Source organism: Aquarana catesbeiana, linkage group LG04 (assembly GCF_042186555.1).
Source record: "Aquarana catesbeiana isolate 2022-GZ linkage group LG04, ASM4218655v1, whole genome shotgun sequence".
In the NCBI taxonomy this organism is placed as follows: domain Eukaryota; kingdom Metazoa; phylum Chordata; class Amphibia; order Anura; family Ranidae; genus Aquarana; species Aquarana catesbeiana.
Genome location: NC_133327.1, coordinates 288675433 through 288698761, shown reverse-complemented (window position 1 = coordinate 288698761; position 23329 = coordinate 288675433). Strand labels below are relative to the sequence as shown.

Below are 23329 nucleotides of genomic sequence, written 5' to 3'. Positions count from 1 at the left end.
AAAAAAATCATCAGCATCAGACACACAGATGAAGGTCTATTGGCTAATAAATCTTGTTTGTAAAAATAATCTATCTGCTTTTAGGCAAATCTTTAAAGTGGTATTAAACCCAAAAGCAAACATGTATTATAATGCAGCTTACCAATTCTAGGATGTGGTGGGTGTGCTCATTTTTTTCCCCCTTTATTTTCACCTGGTGATCAGGCCAGTAAGCCTGTTTTTCAAAAGAACAAGTTCTCTTGCAGATGTAGCAGTTAGAGGGATGAGACAAACCACTTACCACTGAGAGGGGTGCTTCCAATGATCAGCTTTTAATAATGTAAAACCTTTAACCCAAAAAGGGAAAAAAAAAAAGGGTTGCTTTGACTGCCTACAAATTGAGAGCTGGAATTTGGCTTCAATCGAACACTCCCTTACAGAAAGGGGGGTTTGGAGGAATAGGAAGGTGGGGTGTGGCCGGTCGCCACATCCTTCATGTTTCCCTTCTCGTTGGGCACCAAGCAAGGGTCACATGAGAGGCCTACCCCAGGGTGGGTTTTTCTGGGCCAAGCTAGGCATTTTGGATAGGGTCACTGCCTTAGACAGGGGGGGGTACCCTACTGGAACAGCTGACTGTCACTTGTGCATTTAGAAGGGACATGCAGAGCCAATGTCATCTCAACCTGTTCAGCATATCACCGCTACCTCATTCCCAGTAACGGTATGGGGTCCCACCATGCACCTAGCATGGATTCCATGCATGCGCCTAATTCTCTCTCTTCCCTACCTAGGGGACGAGGGGCCTTGGCAGTGCTGATCTGTTCGCATTGCTATGGGAGACAGACCAGTTCACGGAGAGAGTGTTGACAACTCCTGCTAGAAGCTGTCCTACCTGCCACATGTACACACTTAAGACAGGCTGCTAGAGAAACCTCACCACTGTTCACAATGCATAAACTCTTATACAATTCTCTTTATACTCCAAAGTGTTTAGTAATGCCAGCTATAACCATTTGTGCTGGTTACTTGCATAACAACCCTTGAATAACTTTAGACCAGGAAAACATCAACATGACAGTCCAAAATAAGTGCAGTCTTTTCCCTAACATCTCTAGTCCCTAACTTCAGATTTGAGGTTGCCCCAGCGTACCTGCACAAGAAAGAGTCCATTCTTGCCAGAGTCTATGGATGGCATCTTCAGGAAGGACTGCAAGTCCCAGAAGCTCCTTCAGACTGTAGCAGGGTCCTTAAGGCAGATGTGAATTGGTTGACAGCCTGGCCTCGGCATCTTCAACAGGCCTGCAGGGCGGCTTCCTTTACCGGTAATGGACGCAACCTTAGACTTTCATTCACTCTCCCCCTAGGTACAGACCACCGTCTCTTTTATAATGCACAGAACCAGTGGGTCGGACCCAGGAAACAATTAACTCCTACCTTCCTGGCTGGGGCAGCGTCAACCACAACCTGCTTACACTCCCCTCCCCCCAGACTGAAAAGGCGGTTGTCCAAAAGATGTCTCCTGTACTCCTTCATCCAGAATGAGGGCACTCTAATACATGGAGGTGCGTTTCTGCCCAGATCACCAGGTAAAAACAGGTGGAAAAAGCCAAAAAAGGAAGAAACAAGAAAGCGAATGCAACAAACCACATCGAATGATTAGTAGGATGCAGTATCATACATTTTTGGTTTGGGGTTTAATACTGCTTTAAGGTTAAATGACTGCCACATTAAATTTTAAATTATGCAAACTCTCCAAAAAGAGAAAAGAGTTGTAAAAACAAAATAGAAAATGCCTAAACTGTATGCCCTGCCAGGCCACAGGGAATAGGGAGGGGAAACTCCTTCCATTTTCCTTCTCAAAATCAAAAAATAAATAAATATGTTTTGGAAGGAATTCCATTTTAAACACTCAATGTAAAAAAATGGCACTAATCAGAATGTCTTTTTTCTTAAGACCCCATTCACACAGGGGCAACACGACTTGCAGGTCGCCTCAGTGAGGCGACCTGCAAACGACTGCCCGGGCGACTTGCAAAACGACTTCTGTATAGAAGTCTATGCAAGTCGCCCCCGAAATCGTACAGGAACCTTTTTCTAAGTCGGAGCGACTTGCGTCGCTCCGCTTAGAATGGTTCTATAGCACAGAACGGGAGGCGACTTGTCAGGCGACTAGGTCGCCTGACAAGTCGTCCCTGTGTGAATGGGCTCTAAGGCTCGTTCACACTAAGTTGGGGGTGGTAAAACCCTGTGGTTGATTTGCGGTTTACCACCTCCAATCCCTACCCCCTTTAGCTGCTGAGGCAGCAACCAAAAGTGTAAACATGCCGCAGCAGCAATTGAATCCCCTGTTGCTTCAGGTGGGTGCTACTGCCTGCCAATCACGACCCATTCAAGTAAATGGGGCCACTCTGCAAGTGCCCCACAACTGCATGCTTATGCAGGGTCCAAGGGGTTAAAAAGCAGGTGGTGAGAAAGCACAACAATTCTGCTTGCTTTAACCCCTTGTTTGCTGTACTACACAAGGTTGCAGGGCAATTGCAGAACGACCTAATTTGAATGGGTCATGCTTGGAAGATGTGGGTAAACCGTAGCACATCAGTGTGAAAGCAGGCCTATACCATTATACCCAGTGTATTGCTTCACACTGACCTGAAGATCTCTTCTTTCCTGCTGCTGGCACCACTCTGGAGACTGCTAGGCGGGATAAAGGGTGGCGTGCAGTTGGTATCACTTCCCATGGAACAGGAGCCAGCACTACAGAGGAGGCATCAGCTTATGCAGCTCTTGCTCCCTACTATAGCTCCAACTTTACAAGTAGTCCCTCTGCATTGCACTCTGTTTGATGCTCTGAGATGGCGGGTATTCAAGCCCAAACTGCGATCTACTGGTTGCTGACCCCCGCTGTAGAGTAATTGTACCTTCTGATTCAGAAAACACTTTAATGCTGCACCCACTGGGATTTTAAAGTCTGTCAATTAAAAAATACATTACCTAGGTTTGGTTTTCTTTTGGAGACTGGTTATTTGAAAACATTTTCTTAAAAAACCCAGTGGGTGCAACAATAAAAGCATGTCAATTAAAACTACATTGCCAAGATTTGCTTTTCTTTTGGAGTCTGGTTATTTGAAAACCTTTTCCAGACCATATTGCCCGAAGTCATCTTGCATTCAAAGTAGACCTGAATTGAAGTCACATAAATTGATAGTCAGACATTGTACTAACAACCTCCAGGTTTCATAGCTGCCGAGCTGTGTATGTAAAGAAGACTGCACAGGACAATAGATATAGAGTTGACCAACCTGTCCAGTGCATTTGAAATAGCAATTAATGGGCTCTGAATGTTGACACGAATGTACTTGTAGCACCCTCCTAATTAAGTTGCTGGGATGTTAGGCAAATTTAGTTTTTTGGCTCCTTTGTAATCAGTGGAGCAGTTGATTGCTTTTGGAATGTCCTGCGTTTCACAGGCTGCAGGTTTGATTCTTTCTCCCTGTAGTCTAGAGGATTCTAGAAACATAGTGAGCTGGAAAGTAAAGTAAGCAGTCTGAATATTTATGGGACTTCAGCCAATCCCTGAGATGTGCCCAGTAGGTGGCTAAAGAGCACATAAATAGTCTGAGGCTTGGAGCAGTCCGGAGTCTGGTCCAGTCCGGCAGGAGGAATCCCCAGCCTTAAGGGCTCTGCCCCTCTGGGCAGATTGCTGGAGTTTTCTGCGTATTTATTGAGGTCCCAGCTATAGCATAGCTGGGGGCCAACTTCTAAAATCCTTTTCTGGAGCTAATCAAGGGATTTCACTTAGGACCTGGTCGGGAGAGCACACTGAAGAGTGCCCAGGGGAAGTTGGAAAGGGTCTGGCTGTTCTGAAGCATCACTGAAGAGTGCCCGGTGGATACTGAAAGGAGGCATCTGGTGATCCTGTGGCATTGTGAGTACTGAACTTTTGGAAAAAATTATAAAAATTAAAAAAAAAAAAAAAAAATTTAATATTTCTGCAGAAACAAAAAAAAAAAAAAAAAAAAAAAAACTGTGCATGCATTACTTTTCCTGCAGAAGCTTGAAAAGCATTGGACCAGTGATCAGTAGATCATGGTTGCAATGTCAGGCTCCTGCAGTCTCTCAGTACAGCAGTCTGCCCAGCCCGTTACTGGCGAGTAGGAAAATCAATGAACTACAAGAGCGCTCACCAGTGCTCTTGCAGTTCATTGAGAGCTACAAGCCATCTGCCGCAGTGGAAGATGGTACTTGTAGTCCATTTATTCACATATCTCTGTGAATGAATGTTGCAGCTGTGTGGGCCGTGCCATTTTTAAATTGTGAAAGAGAATGCAGGGAGAAGAACCCCTGTCAGCTGTCACAGGATAAGGATCAGGGGGATTGCTGAAGCACGTTACTTGTTACACTCTAAATATGGGTGTGACTTGTAACATGCTCCCAGAAGGTGAACTTATCCTTTAAGGGCTACCCATTTCAAGTATGGCTAGACAAATAAATTTTTTTTTTTTTAATAGCAATGACGATACACCACATTGGTGCCATTGCCTCTATATACAGTAAGGGCAACATCTACAATGTACAAAAGAGGGAATAAGGAAAACACACCTAAATTTCCAGACTTTTTACCTTTCCAAGCTTTAGAATTCAAAATCAAGCCATTGTAACTCTTTAGCCAAGTTGTAACTTGCAGTACAAGGATGTTACTGCATAGGCCATGGCAATAGTATAATAGAATAGCCCTTTCACACTGCTCCATTACAAAAAAAAAAAAAAAAAAAAAATGCAAAAAACTGTAAAAAAGCATATGCGTTTTTTTGATTGCCTGACACCAATCATGCACCTGTGAAACATGGTCATAGGACTCAAAAAATGCCTCATAGATGTAAGCGCAGTGCATTTCTGGTGCATTTTCCATTAAATTTCAATGGGGAGGAGGGGAATGCGGTTTTTGGTGAGCTTTTAAGACATACATCATAAATGCATAATGCAGGACTTTTAAAACCGCACTGGACATATTGGTGTGAAGACTTCCCTAGGATTTAAAGGGATACATTTTTCCTCTGCTTTTTAAAATGGAACTTCACCCAAAAAGGGTGAAGTTCTGCTTTCCTGAAAGACTCCATGGCAGCAACGTGTGGATTTAGTCCCGCCTCTATTACCCCTCCGAAGGACCTAGTGGTGGTCTTCCTACCCGAAGATTCCCTCTCCCACGATTAAGGTTGGCCGAGTGCGACTTTGGGAACGGAAGGTTCTCCGCTAAGCCCTAGCTATCAGCAGTTTGTTGGTACGGACTACAGGCATGGCGGCTGGTTCCTCCTGCGTTCCAGCCGCCGTTTACTTCTGGGTTTGTTTCCGACCGTACTGCGCATGTATGGTATGAGAACGATGCTAGGCTCGCGCATGCGCGATAGCGGCAAATTGCCGCTAATCGCCCATGCGCCGGGTACGATGCGGCGGTGATGTCACAGGGGCGGTTTGTTTAAACAGGGGAAGTGGCCTGCAAGCTTTGGGAATGCTTGCGGGCTATTGCGGAGATTTCCCTTGCCCCTGTGTCTTGGTTATGGTAAGTGGCTCTCTGGGGACAGGTGGACTGCCCCTGGTACTGATCTTTTTGTTTCTACAGCCTATGGATGCCTCTAGAGACATGGACTCTCCACCGCCTGCCTGTGGCTAGCCCCCTCACAAAAAGGTATTTAGAGGTGTTTTTTCCCCTCTGATGTATTCTGCAGCTAGTGGGAGGGATGTTGTTTAAATCACCGTTTTCCCCTGACTATCCTGTTCCCTGTGTTTTCCTTTCTCCAGCCCTTCCAGGTCAGAACAACGACGCAGCTCTCACAGAGGAAGTGACTCTTCAAAATCGCATCACCAGCGATCCTCTTCCAAATCCAAGCATTACGGTTCATCTTCAAGATCAGGACACCATAGCAAGGAACGGTCTCACTCCTCAAAGGCTCACTCAAGCCAGCCACCTAGTCATGTCTGCTGGGGGTGTAGAGCACAAGTACCTGCAGGAAAATTTCTATGTGATCTCTGCTACGCCAAGGCATCTAGTGAAAAAGTGGATGCGGACAAGCAGCTAAAAACCCTGGTTGAGAGGGTTGTTAAGGAGTCCCTTAGGGGTATTGAGACTGACCAGTATGTTCCTCCTGCAGAGCCTTCACGTTCTCCAGTAAGGGAGACACAAATTCAAGATACTTGGGAGTCCTCTCTGCCTACCCATCCTTTGGCTGCCATCTTGGATAGCGACTCTGATGAGGAAAGTCCATGTGTGGGGTTCGATTTCGCGCTGCTTTCTCCCTTGGTTAAGGCCGTTAGAGAAGCCTTAAATCGGGAGGATCCTGTGGGCACTCCCTCCAAGCAAAGGAAATTATTTAAACAATTAAAGAAGGAACGAGTTAATTTTCCATTCATCGCTGAACTTGGCGAAGTCATTACAGACAAATGGATCAAAGGGGAGAACAACCCCATGGTTTCTAAAGTTTCAAAGCTCTATCCCTTCAAGGAGGAAGAGGTCAAGCACTTGGAGTCGGCCCCATTGGTGGATGCAGCCGTGATGGAGGCTGGTAAAACATGTGACACTTCCCTTGGAGGATACAGTCTCCTTTAAGGATGCTTTAGATAGACGGATCGATGCTGATCTAAAGAGAGTGTGTCTTACAGCAGGTATGGCCTGTAAGCCAGCTTTAGCAGCTATGTCCAAGGCTATGGAGGTATGGACCGATAAAGTGAACGAGACACTTAAGAACATCTCGGAAGATGTAGCGAAGAGTTCCCCTATCCAGGAACTGAGGCTAGCATCTGCTTTTCTGGGAGAGGCCTCGAATGATATCATCCACCCCAGGAAGACGACAGATTTGTCGAAACGGCGTAGGGAGGAGCGACGTGCCGATGTCACCACCATACATCGCTGATCCCGGAAGCTACGGGCAGCAGCTGCGAGCCGGCCGGCATATATGGTTTTATACGCGATTTGAAGCTTTCACATTGTAAGTTTATTTCTTACTTTTCTTCTCAATAAATGTTAATTGTATTACGCTATGGAGCTTTCTCTTTTGCATTTGTCCTTGGGATCTGAGCGCTAATACACCATTCAGTGGACCCCTTGAGCGGTGACCTGTGGAGACATATTCCCAACAGAGACCCAGTGGCTGGGGGATACAGCCACTTGCTCGTACAATCTCTATAACAAGAGATCCAATGATCTGGTAAGGGGCAGATGGTTTTGAGGTGGAGGAATTTTCCTATCATCACGCTCCTCAGGGTGACAACATTGCATGCCTCACACCGTTTGAAGAGTGGTGTTTTCTCTCTCTTTTTTATGAAAGACTTTCTCAGCAAGAACCTTTGTCTGTATGGACTTTGCTCATTCTGCTTGGTTTTTGATTGTCCATATCCTAAGGATTAACTGTATAGGTTTAATCTGTGAGATTCAAGTTTTATTATTTGTTAGCAATATAGTTTTTTCTTCATTGTTTTTTATTGCACAAGGGTGTTACAGTTGTGGTCATACAAATGAATCATGATCACACTCACTTAATAGTAGCAGCGCAGCCTTTCCTATATATAGATTGATATCATCCGCCTAGTGGCCCAGGTCATGCTTTTCTGTCACCGCCAAGCGGGCCCTGTTGCTCCGTCCCTGGCTGGCTGACCCAGCTTCAAAGCATGTATGGTGCCGTATCCCCTTTTGGGGGTCCTCTCTTTTTGGCAATAAATTGGATGATGCCATAATCCGGGCCACTGGTGGATAATCGGGGTTCCTTCCTCAAGATCGGCGTTTGCAAAGCGAGAGAAAACCTTTTCCAAGAAAACAGTACCAGGAACGGGCCAGGGAAGCTCGCAGTTACAGACCGGGCCGTGAATTTTCCAGGTCTTGGAAGGCAAGACAATCATCCTTCAAGAAGTCCGCTAAGAGCGGTTCGACAGGGGTGAGGGAGCCGACCAAATCTTTTTAAGAACGGGCCCGCTCAGGCAAGCCAGGTGGGGGCTCATCTTTTCCACTCTTGGCATGTCTGGGTGGCCTCAATTCAAGACGGTCTCCTCCGGCCATGCCTGGATCTTCAGCGACGCTCCCAGACTCAGGTGGATCCCCACCTCTCTTCCGACTTCAGAAGAAAAAAGGCTGATTCTTTTAGCCTATGTAGAATCTTTGATGGTTCAAGGCGCTGCTATTCCTGTCCCAGTCAAACAGCGAGGCATGGGAATGTATTCTCCTCTCTTTATGGTCCAAAAGAAGAATGGGGCTTGGAGGCCCGTCATAGATCTGGCCCATCTGAACCGCTTTATCAAAAAAGAAAAGTTCAAGATGGAAACGTTGTCTACAATCCAGCAGTTCGTTCAAATCAGGAGACTGGATGGTCTCCATAGACCTCAAGGACGCTTATTTTCACGTTCCCGTTGCAGAAAGTTTTCAACAATTTCTCCGCTTCTCTGTAGGCAGGCTGCACTTACAGTTCACGTGCCTTCCCTTCGGGCTATCGACTTCTCCATGTGTCTTTTAAAAGGTCCTATTAGCTGTCGTGGCTCTCCTGAGAACCAAGGGGATTCATCTGCATCATTACTTAGACGACTTTCTACTGTTGGCTCAAGACAAGGACCAACTCCTAGTACACAGGGGTCAGGTGATCTCTACCCTTCAGGAATTCGGGTGGATCCTGAACTTGAAGAGTCGGTTAGATCTGTCTCAGTCTCTAGTGTTCTTAGGAGCCCTCTTCAATACAGTCAGAGGTACCATCTCATTACCCGAAGAGAAGATTTCAACAATCAAAGACAGAATTTATCCGGCTCTGTTTCCCATCTCCATGCCCTTCAATGCCTGAGAATTATCGGCACTATGGTGGCAACGATTCTGATGGTGAAATGTGCGCAGTGGAAGATGAGGCCCTTCCAAAAAAGCTTTCTTCAGCAGTGGACAAGCAACAAAGCCCAGCTTATTCAAAATTACTTCGTCCATGAGGAATTCCCTTCCGTGGTGGCTTCAGCGGGAGAACCTTTGCAACTGCCACTCCATTCTTCCCATCACATGGGTAACAATAACAGATGTCAGCAACAGGGGCTGGGGCGCCCACTGCTTGACGGAAGTAGCACAGGGCACCTGGGACTTTCCTTTCAGAAGAACGGTGTCAAACATCTTGGAGCAGCATTCCAGGCTCTCCTGGCATTTCGCCATCTGATTACAGGAACCTCGGTTCTACTCAGACTAGACAACACCATGGCAGTAGCATACATAAGGAGACAAGGGGGTACTCAAAGTCTATCCCTACTGCAAGAGGTAGAACCAATTATGACCTGGGCTCAGAGGAACTTGGTCAATTTAACAGCAACTTATGTTCCCGGGGTTCAGAACGTTCAGGCAGACTTCCTTTCCCGAATCCTCTTAGACAACGAGTGGTCTATCCACGAGGAGGTATTCAGTTGGATCTTGACATTAGGAATCTCCCCAGAAGTCGACCTATTTGTCTTCCCTTGCAACAAGAAGCTGACAAGGTACTACTCTAGGTACAGGGATCCTCAAGCCTATGGGGTGGACACCTTGACGGAGAGATGGTGGTTTCGCAAAGCTTATGCCTTCCCTCTAATCCCTATCATTCTTCAGTTCCTGCAGAGACTCAGGTCAGAGACAGCAGAGGTGATAGCCATAATTCCTTACTGGCCCAACAGGCCTTGGTTTCCCCTCCTAACACTTCTCAGTGTCCGGGATCCGATTCCTTTACCATCCAGACCAGACCTTCTGTCTCAGGGATCGAGACTACATCCCTGCCAGGATCACCTGCGCCTAAGGGCCTGGTTGTTGAGAGGGGAAGGTTGGCGGCATTAGGTTGCCCTGAAGAAGTAATTCCCACTCTTCTCAGTGCAAGAAGAAGAAGTACCAATCGGGTATATGAGAGGATTTGGGCAAAATTCTCAAGCCATATGTCTTCCAGATCCAACTCTTGTAGTGCCCCGGCAGTTCAGGACGTCTTGAGTTTCCTGCAAACTGGACTGGATATCTTACTGTCTGTTAGCTCTCTCCGTGTTCAAGTTTCAGCAATCTCGGCCTTCTCCGGAGTAGCATAGGCCAAACATCCTTTAGTCCAACAGTTTTTTAAAGGGTCAGACTCAGACCACAGAGGAAACCTAGATTCCCCAAATGGGATCTACCGTTAGTTCTTGATTTCTTTTCACAAATTGACAAACCTCTCTCAGTCAGAGAGCTAACCCTCAAGACTTCTTTTTTGATAGCCATAACTTTGGCGAAGAGGATTTCTGAAATTCAATCTTTAGGTTCAAAGGAACCCTTTCTCACTTTTTTCTGGATAGAGTGGTCCTAATCCCGATGCTAGGGACACATGCCAAGGTCACCTTGGTCTTCCATGAGAACCAGGATATCACTCTTCCTACCTTTAATTCTGCTGAGAGTCTGGATCCACACCCTCTGGACATGGGAGTTACCTTGAAGCAATACTTGGAGGCTACAGCTTCTTTTCGACAATCTGACTACCTTTGTTTTGTTCCATGGAAAGAACAAGGGCTTCAGGGCTTCTGTCAGATCCATTGCAGCATGGGTGGTTCAAGCTATCCAATGGGCTTACAAAGAGAAGGGCTTGGCTCCTCCTGAGGCGGTTACAGCACACTCTACTAGAAGTCTCTCTACGTCATGGGCAGCCTCACGTCATGTTGCACCTGAAGTAATCTGCAGAGCAGCTTCCTGGTCAACAATTCATACTTTTATGTCTCATTATTTTGTTGAGCCAGCGACTTTATCCTCTGTCAATTTTGGTTTGAAGGTGCTGTCGGTTGACAGTGTTAAATAAATCTTTTGTTCAGCATTTGAACAAAATCTAAATCTTTTGTTCACCCGGCTGTGTATGGCGAGTTATTTCCCACACGTTGCTGCCATGGAGTCTGTCAGGAAAATGGAAAATTCCTATCAAAATACTTACCGTAATTTTCCTTTCCTGATGGACTCCATGGCAGCAAGAGTTCCCTCCCAAATGGCTGGAGTAGGCTAGTTACCGAACACGGCCGTGGGCAGGGAGCAAAGATTTATGGGAGTAATGTCCTATAGGGTAATAGAGGCGGGACTAAACCCACACGTTGCTGCTATGGAGTCCATCAGGAAAGGAAAATTACGGTAAGTATTTTGATAGTAATTTTTCATTTTTCCACCTCCTCCCTTTTTTTGGGGGGGGGGGGGAGCAGGTACCTGGCTTTGACAGGTACCTGCTCCCACTACTGCTCAGATCACCAAGGCGATCCAGGCGGAAGTTCGCCCAACCAACTTTGCCCGCAGCCTTCTGGGACATGTCACAGGTTGCAGAAGGCTGCGGGGCCATTCACAAAGTGCAGTGCTGCTCATGCATGTGCAGTGGGAAGTTGGCTGTGAAGCCACAAGGAGCCATAGCTGGCTTTGCTTGACAAACATGCCGACGCCAGGGACCCAAAGACCAGTGAAGAACGGGCCTAGGTGGGGATGGTGCTAGACCCCTGGACAGGTAGTCAACAGCTACAGTATTTTTAGCTGCCGACTTTTACATTTTTTGGGGATTTTTAGGCAGATCCTCTTTAACTCCTTGCCGACCAGCGCACGGCGATATACGTCGGCACAATGGCTCGGCTGGGCAAATGGGCGTACAGGTACTTCCCCTTTAAAATCGCGGCACTGTGGGCAGGCGCATGCGCGCCTGCCGCGTACCCCATGCCGTGGGTCCCGCGGACTCGATGTCTGCTGGGGGCCCGTGATCATGTCACGGAGCGGCAGAACGGGGAGATGCCTATGTAAACAAGGAATTTCCCTGTTCTGCCTAGCAACATGACAGATCCACTGCTCCCTGTCATGAGGAGCAGTGATCTCTGTCATGTTCTAGTTAGACAATCCCCCCCCCCAGTTAGAATCACTCCCTAGGACACACTTAACCCCTTGATCGTCCCCTAGTGTTTAACCCCTTCCCTGCCAGTATCATTTACACAGTAATCAGTGCCTTTTTATAGCACTGATTGCTGTATAAATGATAATGTCGCAGTCATGATGAAAAAAAAAAAAAAAAAGAACAACAAAAATCGCAGATCGCTGCCATGACAAAAAAAAAAAAAAAAAATTATTAATAGAAATGCCATAAGTCTATCCCCCATTTCAAAAATTTGTAGAAGAATACATATCGACCTAAACTGAGAAAGAAAGCTCCATTTGTGGAGAAAAAAAAAAAAAAAAACGAACATCAATTTTGTTTGGGTGCAACGTTGCACGACCACGCAATTATCAGTTAAAGCGACACAGTGCTGTATCGCAAAACGTGCTCTGGTCAGGAAGGGGGTAAATCCTCCTGGGGCTGAAGTGGTCAAAACACCAAAAGCGTCAAAAAACTGATCAGTGTGAAAGGGTCCAGCATGTCTGAAATAAGCAATCTTTGATTGCATATTGTTTCGCCCATTAATACACCAAAAAAATTTAAAGAACATAAAAAAGAAAAAAAAAAAAAAAAAAAAAGTAATTTTGTACTCCAGTCTTTATAAAAAGGCAGATTTCATTCATCAGAAAATATTTGGAACTTACATATGTTTCATTATCCTGTTCCTCTTCCTTCATTTTTGTATTTTGTGCTTCAGAACTGGACTGCCTCATATTGCAATACTGCTTGCATACCTGTACCTTTTTAGGAGGTTCATTGGTCAGATTTGACCTTTTTTTCCGCTTAGTGGAGACTTGGTCATAACTGAGATATGACTCAAATGACATAGCGGGAGTCTCAAATTCCTCACTGGACAAAGTCCCTGATGTTTTCTCCACACTTTGCAGGAAGCTGCTATGACCTACATCATTTTTATTATGCCTGCTTTGCTTAGGCGGGCTCTCTTCATTCTTTGTAAAGACCTTTTTCTTTTCATTGTTAGATGAATGAGAATGTTTTTCAGTCTTTTGGAAACTTTTTGACTTTTCACCTTTTGAGGGAGCTTTCTCTGTTTCGCATTCTTTGCTTTGCAGGACCTTCTTGCACTTCATCTCTTTTGATTCAGTTTTTTTTTCATACACTTTCATGTTTTTTGTTTTATTGGATGTATTTTTGTGGGCACCAGCTTGAGATTCAGGTAACTCTTCATTCCAGTGATCATTGTCTTCTGAGCGCAACAACTTTTCCACCACAGTTTTTTTATTTAGTTTTGAAATCACTGGCTTGCTTTCTAAAGTTGTTTTTTGTTCATGCTTCGGCACAGACTTCTGATCACTAGTAAAAAAAATTAATACATTTGTTTAAGAATTTGAACCTTTTAAAATGTATTTTTGAGATATATTGTGCACATGTGTACTGAAAGACACACATAGCCATCTACACAGACACTACATTGCCAAGAGTATAGTAACGCCTGCCTTTACACACATGAACTTTAATGGCACCCTAGTCTTAGTCCGTAGGGTTCAATATTGAGTTGTCTATGGGAATGTTTGGCCATTGTTCCAGAAGCGCATTTGTGAGGTCAGGCACTGATGTTGGATAAGAAGGCCTAGCTCGCAGTCTCTGCTCTAATTCAACTCAAAGGTGTTCTATTGGGTTGAGGTCAGAAATCTGTGCAGGCCAGTCAAGTTCCCCCACCTCAAACTTGCTCATCTAGGTCTTTATGGACCTTGCTTTGTGCATTGATCCAAATCATTTGGTGGGGGTGGGGGGGATTATAGTGTGGGGTTGCTTTTCAGGGGTTGGGCTTGGCCCCTTAATTAGAATGAAGGGAACTCTTAAGGCGCCAGCATACCAGGACATATTGGAGCAGAAACTGCAAGCCAGGCATTCTTGTCCATCATCAGTGCCTGACCGCACAAATGCGCTTCTGGAACAATGGTCAAAACATTCCCTTAGACACACTCCTAAATCTTGTGGAGAGCCTTTCCTGAAGAGTTGAAGCTGTTATAGCTGCAAAGGGTGGGCCAACTCAATTTTAAACCCTACGGACTGAGACTGGAATGCTATTAGACCGCTTTCACACTGGGGCGCTGTTCAGACATTTTTGAGCTAAAAATAGCGCCTGTAAAGTGCCTTTCAAGTCACCCCAGTGTGAAACCCTAAGTGCTTTCACACTTGGGCAGTTTCGCTTGCAGGACGGGAAAAAAACTGCAAGCAGCATCTTTAGGGAGGTGCAGGAGCAGTGTATACACAGCTCCTCCACCACTCCTGCCCATTGAAATCAATGGGCAGTGGTGTTTTAACCCTTTATTTTGTCCGCTAGCGGGGGTTAAAAGCGCCCAGCTATTGGCTGAAAAGCGCTGCTAAAGGGGTTTTAAAGTTCATGTGCCCCAATACTTTTGGCAATATAAAGTATATACTATATTTTTTTTAAAAGTGTATTTGTGAGCAAAATCCTTTATTGTATGTAGAGCCTGAAAGGAGATGTTCTATAGTCCAGGAAAGGAGAGCTCAGGCAGGGGTTACAACACTGCTTAGTTTTTCAGAGCAGCAAAGACAGCGTTGTCAACTCACTACAAATCAAATTAGGCGATTACTGGATTTCTGGCAGAATTTTTTGTATTTTCAGAATTTATATGGTGGGGAAATGAGCATGTAATGCACGGACGTACTAAATGTTTTTTTCATAGACATACACTTTAAAACATATCTAAAACATATCTAAAATCCCTATAAACAAAAATGTGATCCATTACATCTTACCAGCCCTTAATGTGGTGGCTGCATGAGTTTTTCACTCAGGCTTTTTTAATGTTTGTTTTCACCTGGTAATCCTGGGAAAATGCACTTCCTCCACTGTATCTGTGGAGGAAGCAATGATTGCCACCCAGGCTGGAGTGTAAACATGTCTGCCTTTGTTCACCTCCATTACATTAGAGATAGGGAGATGAGTAGTTCTTATAAGAAAGATTGAGAAAAGGATTGTTTTGAGTTTTCAGCTAAACTCATAGGAAAAAAACAAGAATACTGCATTTCTAGCAAGATCAGCAGGTATTTTAAAAGTACTTCCTGAACATGTTCTTAACCAAAAATAAATAAATGCAGCTACTCAGGACTAGGAAGCAGAAAAATATTAAAAAAAAAAAAAAAAAAAAAAAAAAAACATTTCGTTTAGTCATACTTTATTGTACTGGAATCAAAATATTTAGCATTTACCAAATCCAACATTTTTTTCTTGATGGCCGACTGGTTATTAAAGCTAAAATTCAGCTCCTCCATATGAAGTGAAGGCACACTATGAGTCAAGTCCAACGAGGTGCATGACACCTGTGCTTATCTTCGTTAATTACATCTGACAGGTTTATAGAACTCCTAGAAGACAGCCAGTGCTGTAGTTTTAGGAGCCTGACGCTGGACCTTCTGGTCTCCGCATCTTCAACACTAGAGTCACTGCAGTTGCTATGCACCCCCCTCCCCACCTCTTGTCCAATCACAGAAGCCTTTGTATTATGTGTGTAGTGCCACCCCCAAAGGAGCCGCTTGGTGAATTTGGATTCTCTGATCTCCGCCTCAACTCCAAGAATGACCTCAGCCCCTCCAACACACTTGGTTAAATAAAATTATTGCAAACACATTTAAGGACACAAGCATGCAGTGTCAATATGGTGTCAAGGAGGATGTTGGGTTTGCACCCTCTCACCAATCCTCTGTGGGATGACAATTACAATCCCAGGTGCTGGTTCAGGCTCCTGATGCTCCTAGCGATGTTGTAAGGCACTGGATCCCCTTCTGAGGGCCGATCGAGATGACTGGTAGCAAAACTTGGAAGGTAAAGAGGCAACGGTCGACCCAATGCCTGGATGGATATCGCGATCCCTAAAACAGCGTGGGTTGTCTCTGCTGAGCTGGGTGCTGCTTGGGTCACCAATCAACGTTCCTGAGCTTAACAGTGGGGGAACGTGTGGGTGACACTGATCCTGGCTCCCCTCCATCTTTTTGCAGCTCTCTCCTGGTCGTCTCAGGAAAAATGTGTCCCTCTCTCTCTCTGGTGGAGTTCCACCACATAGGGATGAGCCGAACACGGTAAAACATGCGAACAGACCAAAAATTTGTGCGAACACAAGAACCCCATTAAAGTCTATGGGACTTGAACAATCAAAAGTGCCAATTTTAAAGACTAATATGTAAGTTATTGTCATAAAAAGTGTGTTTGGGGACCTGGGTCCTGCCCCAGGGGACGTGTACCAATGCAAAAAAAAAGTTTTAAAAATGGACGTTTTTTCAGGAGCAGTGATTTTAATAATGCTTAAAGTGAAACAATAAAAGTGTAATATTCCTTTAAATATCGTGCATGAGGGGTGTCTGTAGTATGCCTGTAAAGTGGCGCATTTTTCCCATGTTTAGAACAGTCCCTGCACAAAATGACATTTCTAAAAGGAAAAAAAGTCATTTAAAAGTGCTTGTGGCTGTAATGTAATGTTGCCCCCCCCCCCAGACCATTACCAGGCCCTTCGGGTCTGGTATGGATATTAAGGTGAACACCACACCCAAATTGGGTTATTCGGGAAACAAGGATTGGTGATAAAGCATCAGTGGGGAGACACCTTTTTCCCATATTAACTCTTATAGGAGAGAATGTCCCTTCCTAGGGGTAGATTTCCTCTCAATTCCTGTTGTCTCCCTCCGTTTGTAAGTAGGAGTCGTTTGTAAGTCGGATGTTTGAAAATAGGGGACCGCCTGTATATACTATACGGCCTGCCCTATACACTCTGCGGAAAATTGGGCCTTAGGTGTTGGTGGTACCAGAATACTGTAAGCCCTCACAGTTACTCTTGGTGGGCGCTGGAAATGGGCCCTACTGTGAAATATGTCAAGAATTGTAATGACATGCCCCTGTTAAACAAGGGCAGAAAAATTGGGCCTTAGGCGGTGGTGGTGGCTCAGCACTGTAAAGCCTCAGATACTTTTGTTGAGCACAGGAACAGGCCCTGCTGTTAAATAGTTGATCAAAAATTGTAATTACGTGCCACTGTTAAACAGGAGAAGAAAAATTGGGCCTTAGGTAGTGGTGGTGATGCCCTGAACCGAAAATATTCTTAGAAGCTATCATCATGAAAATTGAGGAATAGGATAGTCACTCAGCATATGCAGTCTTCAAGGGATCCCACATCCATAGAAAAATAATTTGGTTACATCAGCATCAGATGCTTGGTAGCTGGTGATCCGAGACTGATTCATTTTTATGAATGTGAGCCAATCAACAGAGTCTGTGGACAGGCACACTCTGATCGGTTACAAAGCCTCCAGCGAAATTGAATGTGCATTCGGAAAGAACGCTGGATGCAGGACAGGCCAGTAGCTCAATTGCATATTGAGCAAGCTCTGGCCAGTGGTCCATCCTCAAGACCCAGTAACCCAGTGGATGTTCTGGTGGAAAGGTCTCCAAGTCTGATCTTGCCCCTAGATATTCCTGCACCATGTAATTCAGACTCTGGCGATGGTTGACTGGAACTGATCAGACCTGGGCGCTGAGGACTGAAGAATTGCCTAAAGGCATCGGTCAGCCGGCCACCTACTCCACCGCTCTTTCTGTGACTGAACGAAGCCTCAGCAACACGTTGTCCAGCACCAGGAAACTGTAACCTCCCAGGCTCTGAAAACGCATTGCACAAACCTTTCTGCAAGGCCTCCCGAAGATGTTTCATCCTCTGCTCCCTCTGCGAAGGCTGGATAAGTTTTGCAACCTTACCCTTGTAACATGGCTCAAGAAGGGTTGCCGGCCAGTAATGATCCCTCTCCTTGATACCACGAATCCTAGGGTCCTTTCGCAAGCTTTGCAGGATCAGGGAGGCCATGCAGTGTAGGTTTGCAGAGGCATTCTATCCTGAGTCCTCTGGGTCACTAAGGATCACATGATCCTCAACCACCTCCTCCAAGCCATGTACAACTCCATGGGTTTCTGGGTACTGCAAACAATCCCTTGAAGACTACAGTTGATGCTGAATGTTATCCTCCACCTCCACACTGACACAACCCTCCTCCTCCTCTTCTTCCTGTGTGATCGGCGGACCTGCAGGAATACTAGTATCTGGATAAAGGGGGCCTTGAGAGGTAAGGAAGTCCTCCTCTTCCTCCCGCTGTTCTGCCTCAAGTGCCCTGTCCATTATTCCACGAAGCGTGTGCTCCAACAGGAAGACTTGATTAGTAGCCACCGGCGTGGCGAAAAAAGCCAAGCTCCCCTGACCCTGTCCTGGTGCCATACTCACGCAGGTACTCATTGATGGCCCTCTGCTGCATGTGCAGCTGCTGCAGCATTGTCAACGTTGAGTTCCACTTGGTGGGCATGTCACAAATGAGGCGGTCCTTGGGCAGGTTGCATTCTCTTTGCATGTCAGCTAGCCGAGCACTGGCATTATATGACCGGTGGAAATGACCACAGACTTTCCTGGCATGCCTTAGCAGATCCTGTAAGCCTGGGCACCTGCTCAAGAACCGCTGCACCACCAAATTCAGGACGTGAGCCAAAACAGGGAACATGGGTCAAGTGTCCCTGTTGGAGGGCAGAGAGGAGGTTGGTGCCATTGTCGCATACAAGCATTCCTGGCTAAAGCTGGCGTGGTGTCAACTCCTGCAGAGCTGACAGAATCTCTGCCCCAATATGGCTGCGGTCCCCTAAGCAGACCAACTCAAGCACCGCATGGCATCTTTTTGCCTGAGAGCTTGCGCAGCCCCTTGAACACCTATGGAGCACCACTAGTTCAGAGGAGAAATCTTCAGAGGAAGAGGCCATAGGAGGAAGAAGAAGGAGGATGAGGGGGTGGAGGAGAGAGCTGTGGCAGAATCACCACTAGCATTTTGGAGGCATGATGGCGGAACAAGCTCCAACAATAAAGAACCCTGTCCTGCATCCTTCCCAGCTGCCAGCAGAGTTACCCAGTGCACCGTGAAAGAAAGGCAACGTCCCTGTCCATGCCTGTTAATCATGAGTCAGCAGTAATATGCACCTTACTGCTGACCGCCCTGTCCAATGAGGCCAAGACATTGCCTTCCACATGCTGGTAGAGAGCTGGAATGGCCTTCCGTGAAAAGAAATGGCATTTGGGAACCTGCCACTGAGGTACCGCACATTCCACAAATTCACAAAAGGGGGCAGAGTCTACCAGCTGAAAAGGCAGCAGTTGCGCTAGCAATTTGGCTAAGCTAGCATTCAGACACTGAGCACGTGGATGGCTGGGACTGAATTTCTTTTGACAGTTTAACTGGGGTAGGAAAATTTGCCTGCTAAAATTGGATGTTGGTGTACCGCTAGCAGATTGGTCGCAAGTACTTCGGACATCTATTTCTGTACCTTCATTCCTCTCAGTGCAGGTTTCTGAGAGTACTGGAGGTATAGTGGGGTTGGAGATCCCAGCTGATGAGGAGTAAGGAGAGGTCTGCCTTGTTCCTTGATGTGGGTCTTTTAAGTGCTGTTGCCAACGGACTGCATGTGAGGTCGTCATATGTCTGGTCAAGCATGTGGTGCCCAAGCGGCTGCTGTTCTGGCCACGCTTGATACGCTTCAGACATATGTTGCAAACACAAACGGTGCGATCTGCTGCACATGTGTCAAAAAAGGCCCACACCAAAGAACTTTTCAAAATATTTGGGGAGTCAGCAGTGCCCTGCACCTGCTTAGCTCTGCGGTGTGATGCAATAGGGTGGCTGCCCTTAAGCTGCCCCCTGGAGGGCATCCTACCTCGTTGGAGATGTGCCTCCTCCTCTCTATCAGGCACACAAGTTGAGTCAGTGACCTCATCATCCTCTCCTTCCTCATCACTGGAGCAAACTTGGCAGTATGCTGCAGCTGGGGGAACATGACTGCCACTTTCTTGACCTTCTTGGGCATCCCCTCTCTCTAGGCTGTCGTTACTCCCTTCCTCAACCTGGGTACCATCATCGGAGCCTTCAAATCGCTGCGCATCCTCCTGCAGCATGTACCCAACACTGTGGTCAAATAGTTCGGGGGACTCCTCCGTGCATTATGGTGGGGCTAGGGAAGGAGTGACTGTTGACTTGGAGCCGATGGAATAGCCCCCTTTGGCAGCTGCATTGGCAGGCAAACTACTCTGAGCCTGGGTGACAGAGGATGAGGAGGATGAGGAGGGCTTTGTTATCCAATCCACCAACTCTTTTGCATGTTGTGGCTCAATAACATGGCCAGCTGCTGGAAAAAAGGACAAGTGTGCCCCACGCCCACGTGCTAAGGATGCATTGTGTCCATGACCAGCACTGTCGACTGTAGACACAGAGCCTGCTTGCCCTCTTTTATTGGCCTGTGAGCGTCTGCCTCTCCTTGGTGGCCTTCCGGAAATGCTGTAAAACAACTGCACTGTATTGTGTACACCACCAGGAAAGTAGTAGCAACTGCACTAGGGGTGCACGGTACTGTGTACACCAACAGAAGTTTAACAACTATGGGTGTACTGTATTGACCACCAGAAAAGTATGAGCAACTACACTATGGGTACACCGTCTGAAGTATATTAGAAAGAGTACACCTGGAATGGCCTGCAGTGAGATCTTGCTAAACTGGATACAGTGGATATATACAGTATCTCACAAAAGTGAGTACACCCCTCACATTTTTGTAAATATTTTATTATATCTTTTCATGTGACTACACTGAAGAAATTACACTTTGCTACAATGTAAAGTAGTGAGTGCACAGCATAACAGTGTAAATTTGCTGTCCCCTCAAAATAACTCAAACACACAGCCATTAATGTCTAAACCGCTGGCAACAAAAGTGAGTACACCCCTAAGTAAAAATGTCCAAATTGGGCACAAAGTGTCAATATTTTGTGTGGCCACCATTATTTTCCAGCACTGCCTTAACCCTCTTGGGCATGGAGTTCACCAGAGCTTCACAGGTTGCCACTGGAATCCTCTTCCACTCCTCCATGATGACCTCATGGAGCTGGGGGATGTTAGAGAGCTTGTGCTCCACCTTCCATTTGAGGATGCCCCACAGATGCTCAATAGGGTTTAGGTCTGGAGACATGCTTGGCCAGTCCATCACATTTACCCTCAGCTGCTTTAGCAAGGCAGTGATCGTCACGGAGGTGTGTTTGAGGTCGTTATGTTGGAATACTGCCCTGTGGCCCAGTCTCTGAAGGAAGAGGATCATGCTCTGCTTCAGTATGTCACAGTACATGTTGGCATTCATGGTTCCCTCAATGAACTGTAGCTCCCCAGTGCCAGCAGCACTCGTGCAGCCCCAGACCATGAAACTCCCACCACCATGCTTGGCTGTAGGCAAGACACATTTGTCTTTGTATACCTCCCCTGGTTGCCGCCACACACGCTTGACACCATCTGAACCAAATAAGTTTATCTTGGTCTCATCAGACCACAGGACATGGCTCCAGTAATCCATGTCCTTAGTCGGCTTGTCTTCAGCAAACTGTTTTTGTTGGCTTTCTTGTGCATCATCTTTAGAAAAGGCCTTCTGGGACGACAGCCTTGCAGACCATTTGATGCAGTGTGCGTCGTATGGTCTGAGCATTGACAGGCTGACCCCCCCACCCTTCAACATCTGCAGCAATGCTGGTAGCACTCATATGTCTATTTCCCAAAGACAACTTCTGGATATGACGAGGAGAACGTGCACTCAACTCCTTTGGTCGACCATGGCAAGGCCTGTTCTGAGTTGCTGAGGACGTCATGTGACGAAGCGCGCACAACGGCATCACGCTCTGTCAGTCTGCTCCACGGCATAGGAGAGAGGAGGACGCTGTGTAGCAGCTGGTAGCCTCACACCATCATTGCGATCCATATGCCTGTTTGGAGGGACCTTGTCTATACATCCAATTGTAATTTGGAATCTGCCTGGCAATTATTGCTGTCCTAAGTCATCTGGACAGAAATACATAACCAGTGCCTGGACTTGGTAGATTTATTTTTTCTTTTAATTTTTCTTTTGATTGGGACTTTTTATTATTCTTATTTTTTTCTCTTCACTTTTGTTTTTAGTATATTTTTATGTCATTTTTAATTTTGGAAATTTTCCTCATAAATACCAGCGCTGCTGGTGTAGATGTGTTTTTTAAATAAAGTGGCCATACGTTATTACGCTATGGAAGCTCTCCTTTTTTTCCTAAATATATGAGTGGAAGCAATATCTTCAAGGATTCAAGAGCACAGGAGACATCCAGCATAATACCTGGCAGCAAGGCGATCCATTTCCCAAACACAGGTGGATTACCCCGCTGGGGGGGCTTGGGGAGCTGATTACAACATAAGGATCTATCAGACGGAAGTAACCCAGCGTATCATACCCATAAGCGTTATACCCCTGTTGGGGTTTTGGGAGCTGGTGAGTAAGCAACCAAAGGGGGAGCACGAGAGTCACCTGACAAATTATTGCAGCACCAAGTCTCCTGTGGGAATCTACACAAATCATTTAACATCAATATATGGGACTGTTACAATATTTGTTGAAAACCTTGCTGTTGTTTCCTGGGCTATTGAGTAGTTTTTGGCCTATGTAATTGTAACCTATGATGATTTATGTAACGTATCAGATTAGGATACATCACTGTATTGCTTATATGGTTCCTAGTAAATGCACTATATGGAATCCAGTTTCTGGTCCCTTTTCCAGATACAGTAGGATCCAGTACGCTGTGCGGACACATGTTGCCTATTATAATCGTTTGAACATATGAGCATTAGAAACGTACTTACTTAGCGGGTTGTGGCACTACCCATATTGGAAATAAGGGGGGCTTTTATAAACTGCATACCTCTTAGATTCACAACTAAAAGTAGGAGGTGCCAAATTATAGGCTCTCTCAGTATTTAATTATATTGGTCAATATATGACTCTCTTTAGGTAGCGCCAATATACCCAATCCTTTATTCTCATACTTTTACATAGTACCCCACCGGGTACTTTGTGTAAGGGAGGCAGCAACCTTAATTACTTACCCTATACACGCATCCTAAAGCGCAGTTTTTGTTCTACCTGTTCTGAGTGGAACTTGTCCTGTTAAACCACTGTATGGTCTCGGCCACCGTGCTTCAGCTCAGTTTCAGGGCCTTGGCAATCTTCTTATAGCCTAGCCCATCTTTATGTAGACCAACAATTCTTTTTTTCAGATCCTCAGAGAGTTCTTTGCCATGAGGTGCCATGTTGAACGTCTGGTGACCAGTATGAGCGAGTGAGAGCAATAACACCAAGTTTAACACTCCTGCTCCCCATTCACACCTGAGACCTTGTAACACTAATGAGTCACATGACACCGGGGAGGGAATATGGCTAATTGGGCCCAATTTGACATTTTCACTTAGGGGTGTACTCACTTTTGTTGCCCGCGGTTTGGACATTAATAGCTGTGTGTTGAGTTATTTTAAAGGGGACAGCAAGTTTATACTGTTATACATGCTGTACACTCACTAATTTACATTGTAGCAAAGTGTAATTTCTTCAGTGTTGTCACATG

General features: G+C 45.8%; 1 protein-coding gene across 1 annotated transcript in view; it reads right to left on the bottom strand.

Annotated features, from left to right (window-relative positions):
- Positions 1–23329, bottom strand: part of LOC141139992 (elongin-A-like) — a 210424-nt gene that overhangs the window by 133305 nt on the left and 53790 nt on the right. Inside the window, exon 4 of the mRNA XM_073626676.1 lies at positions 12506–13175. Within this exon, the coding sequence (XP_073482777.1) occupies positions 12506–13175 (670 nt within the window). The remainder of the gene's footprint in view (positions 1–12505; positions 13176–23329) is intronic.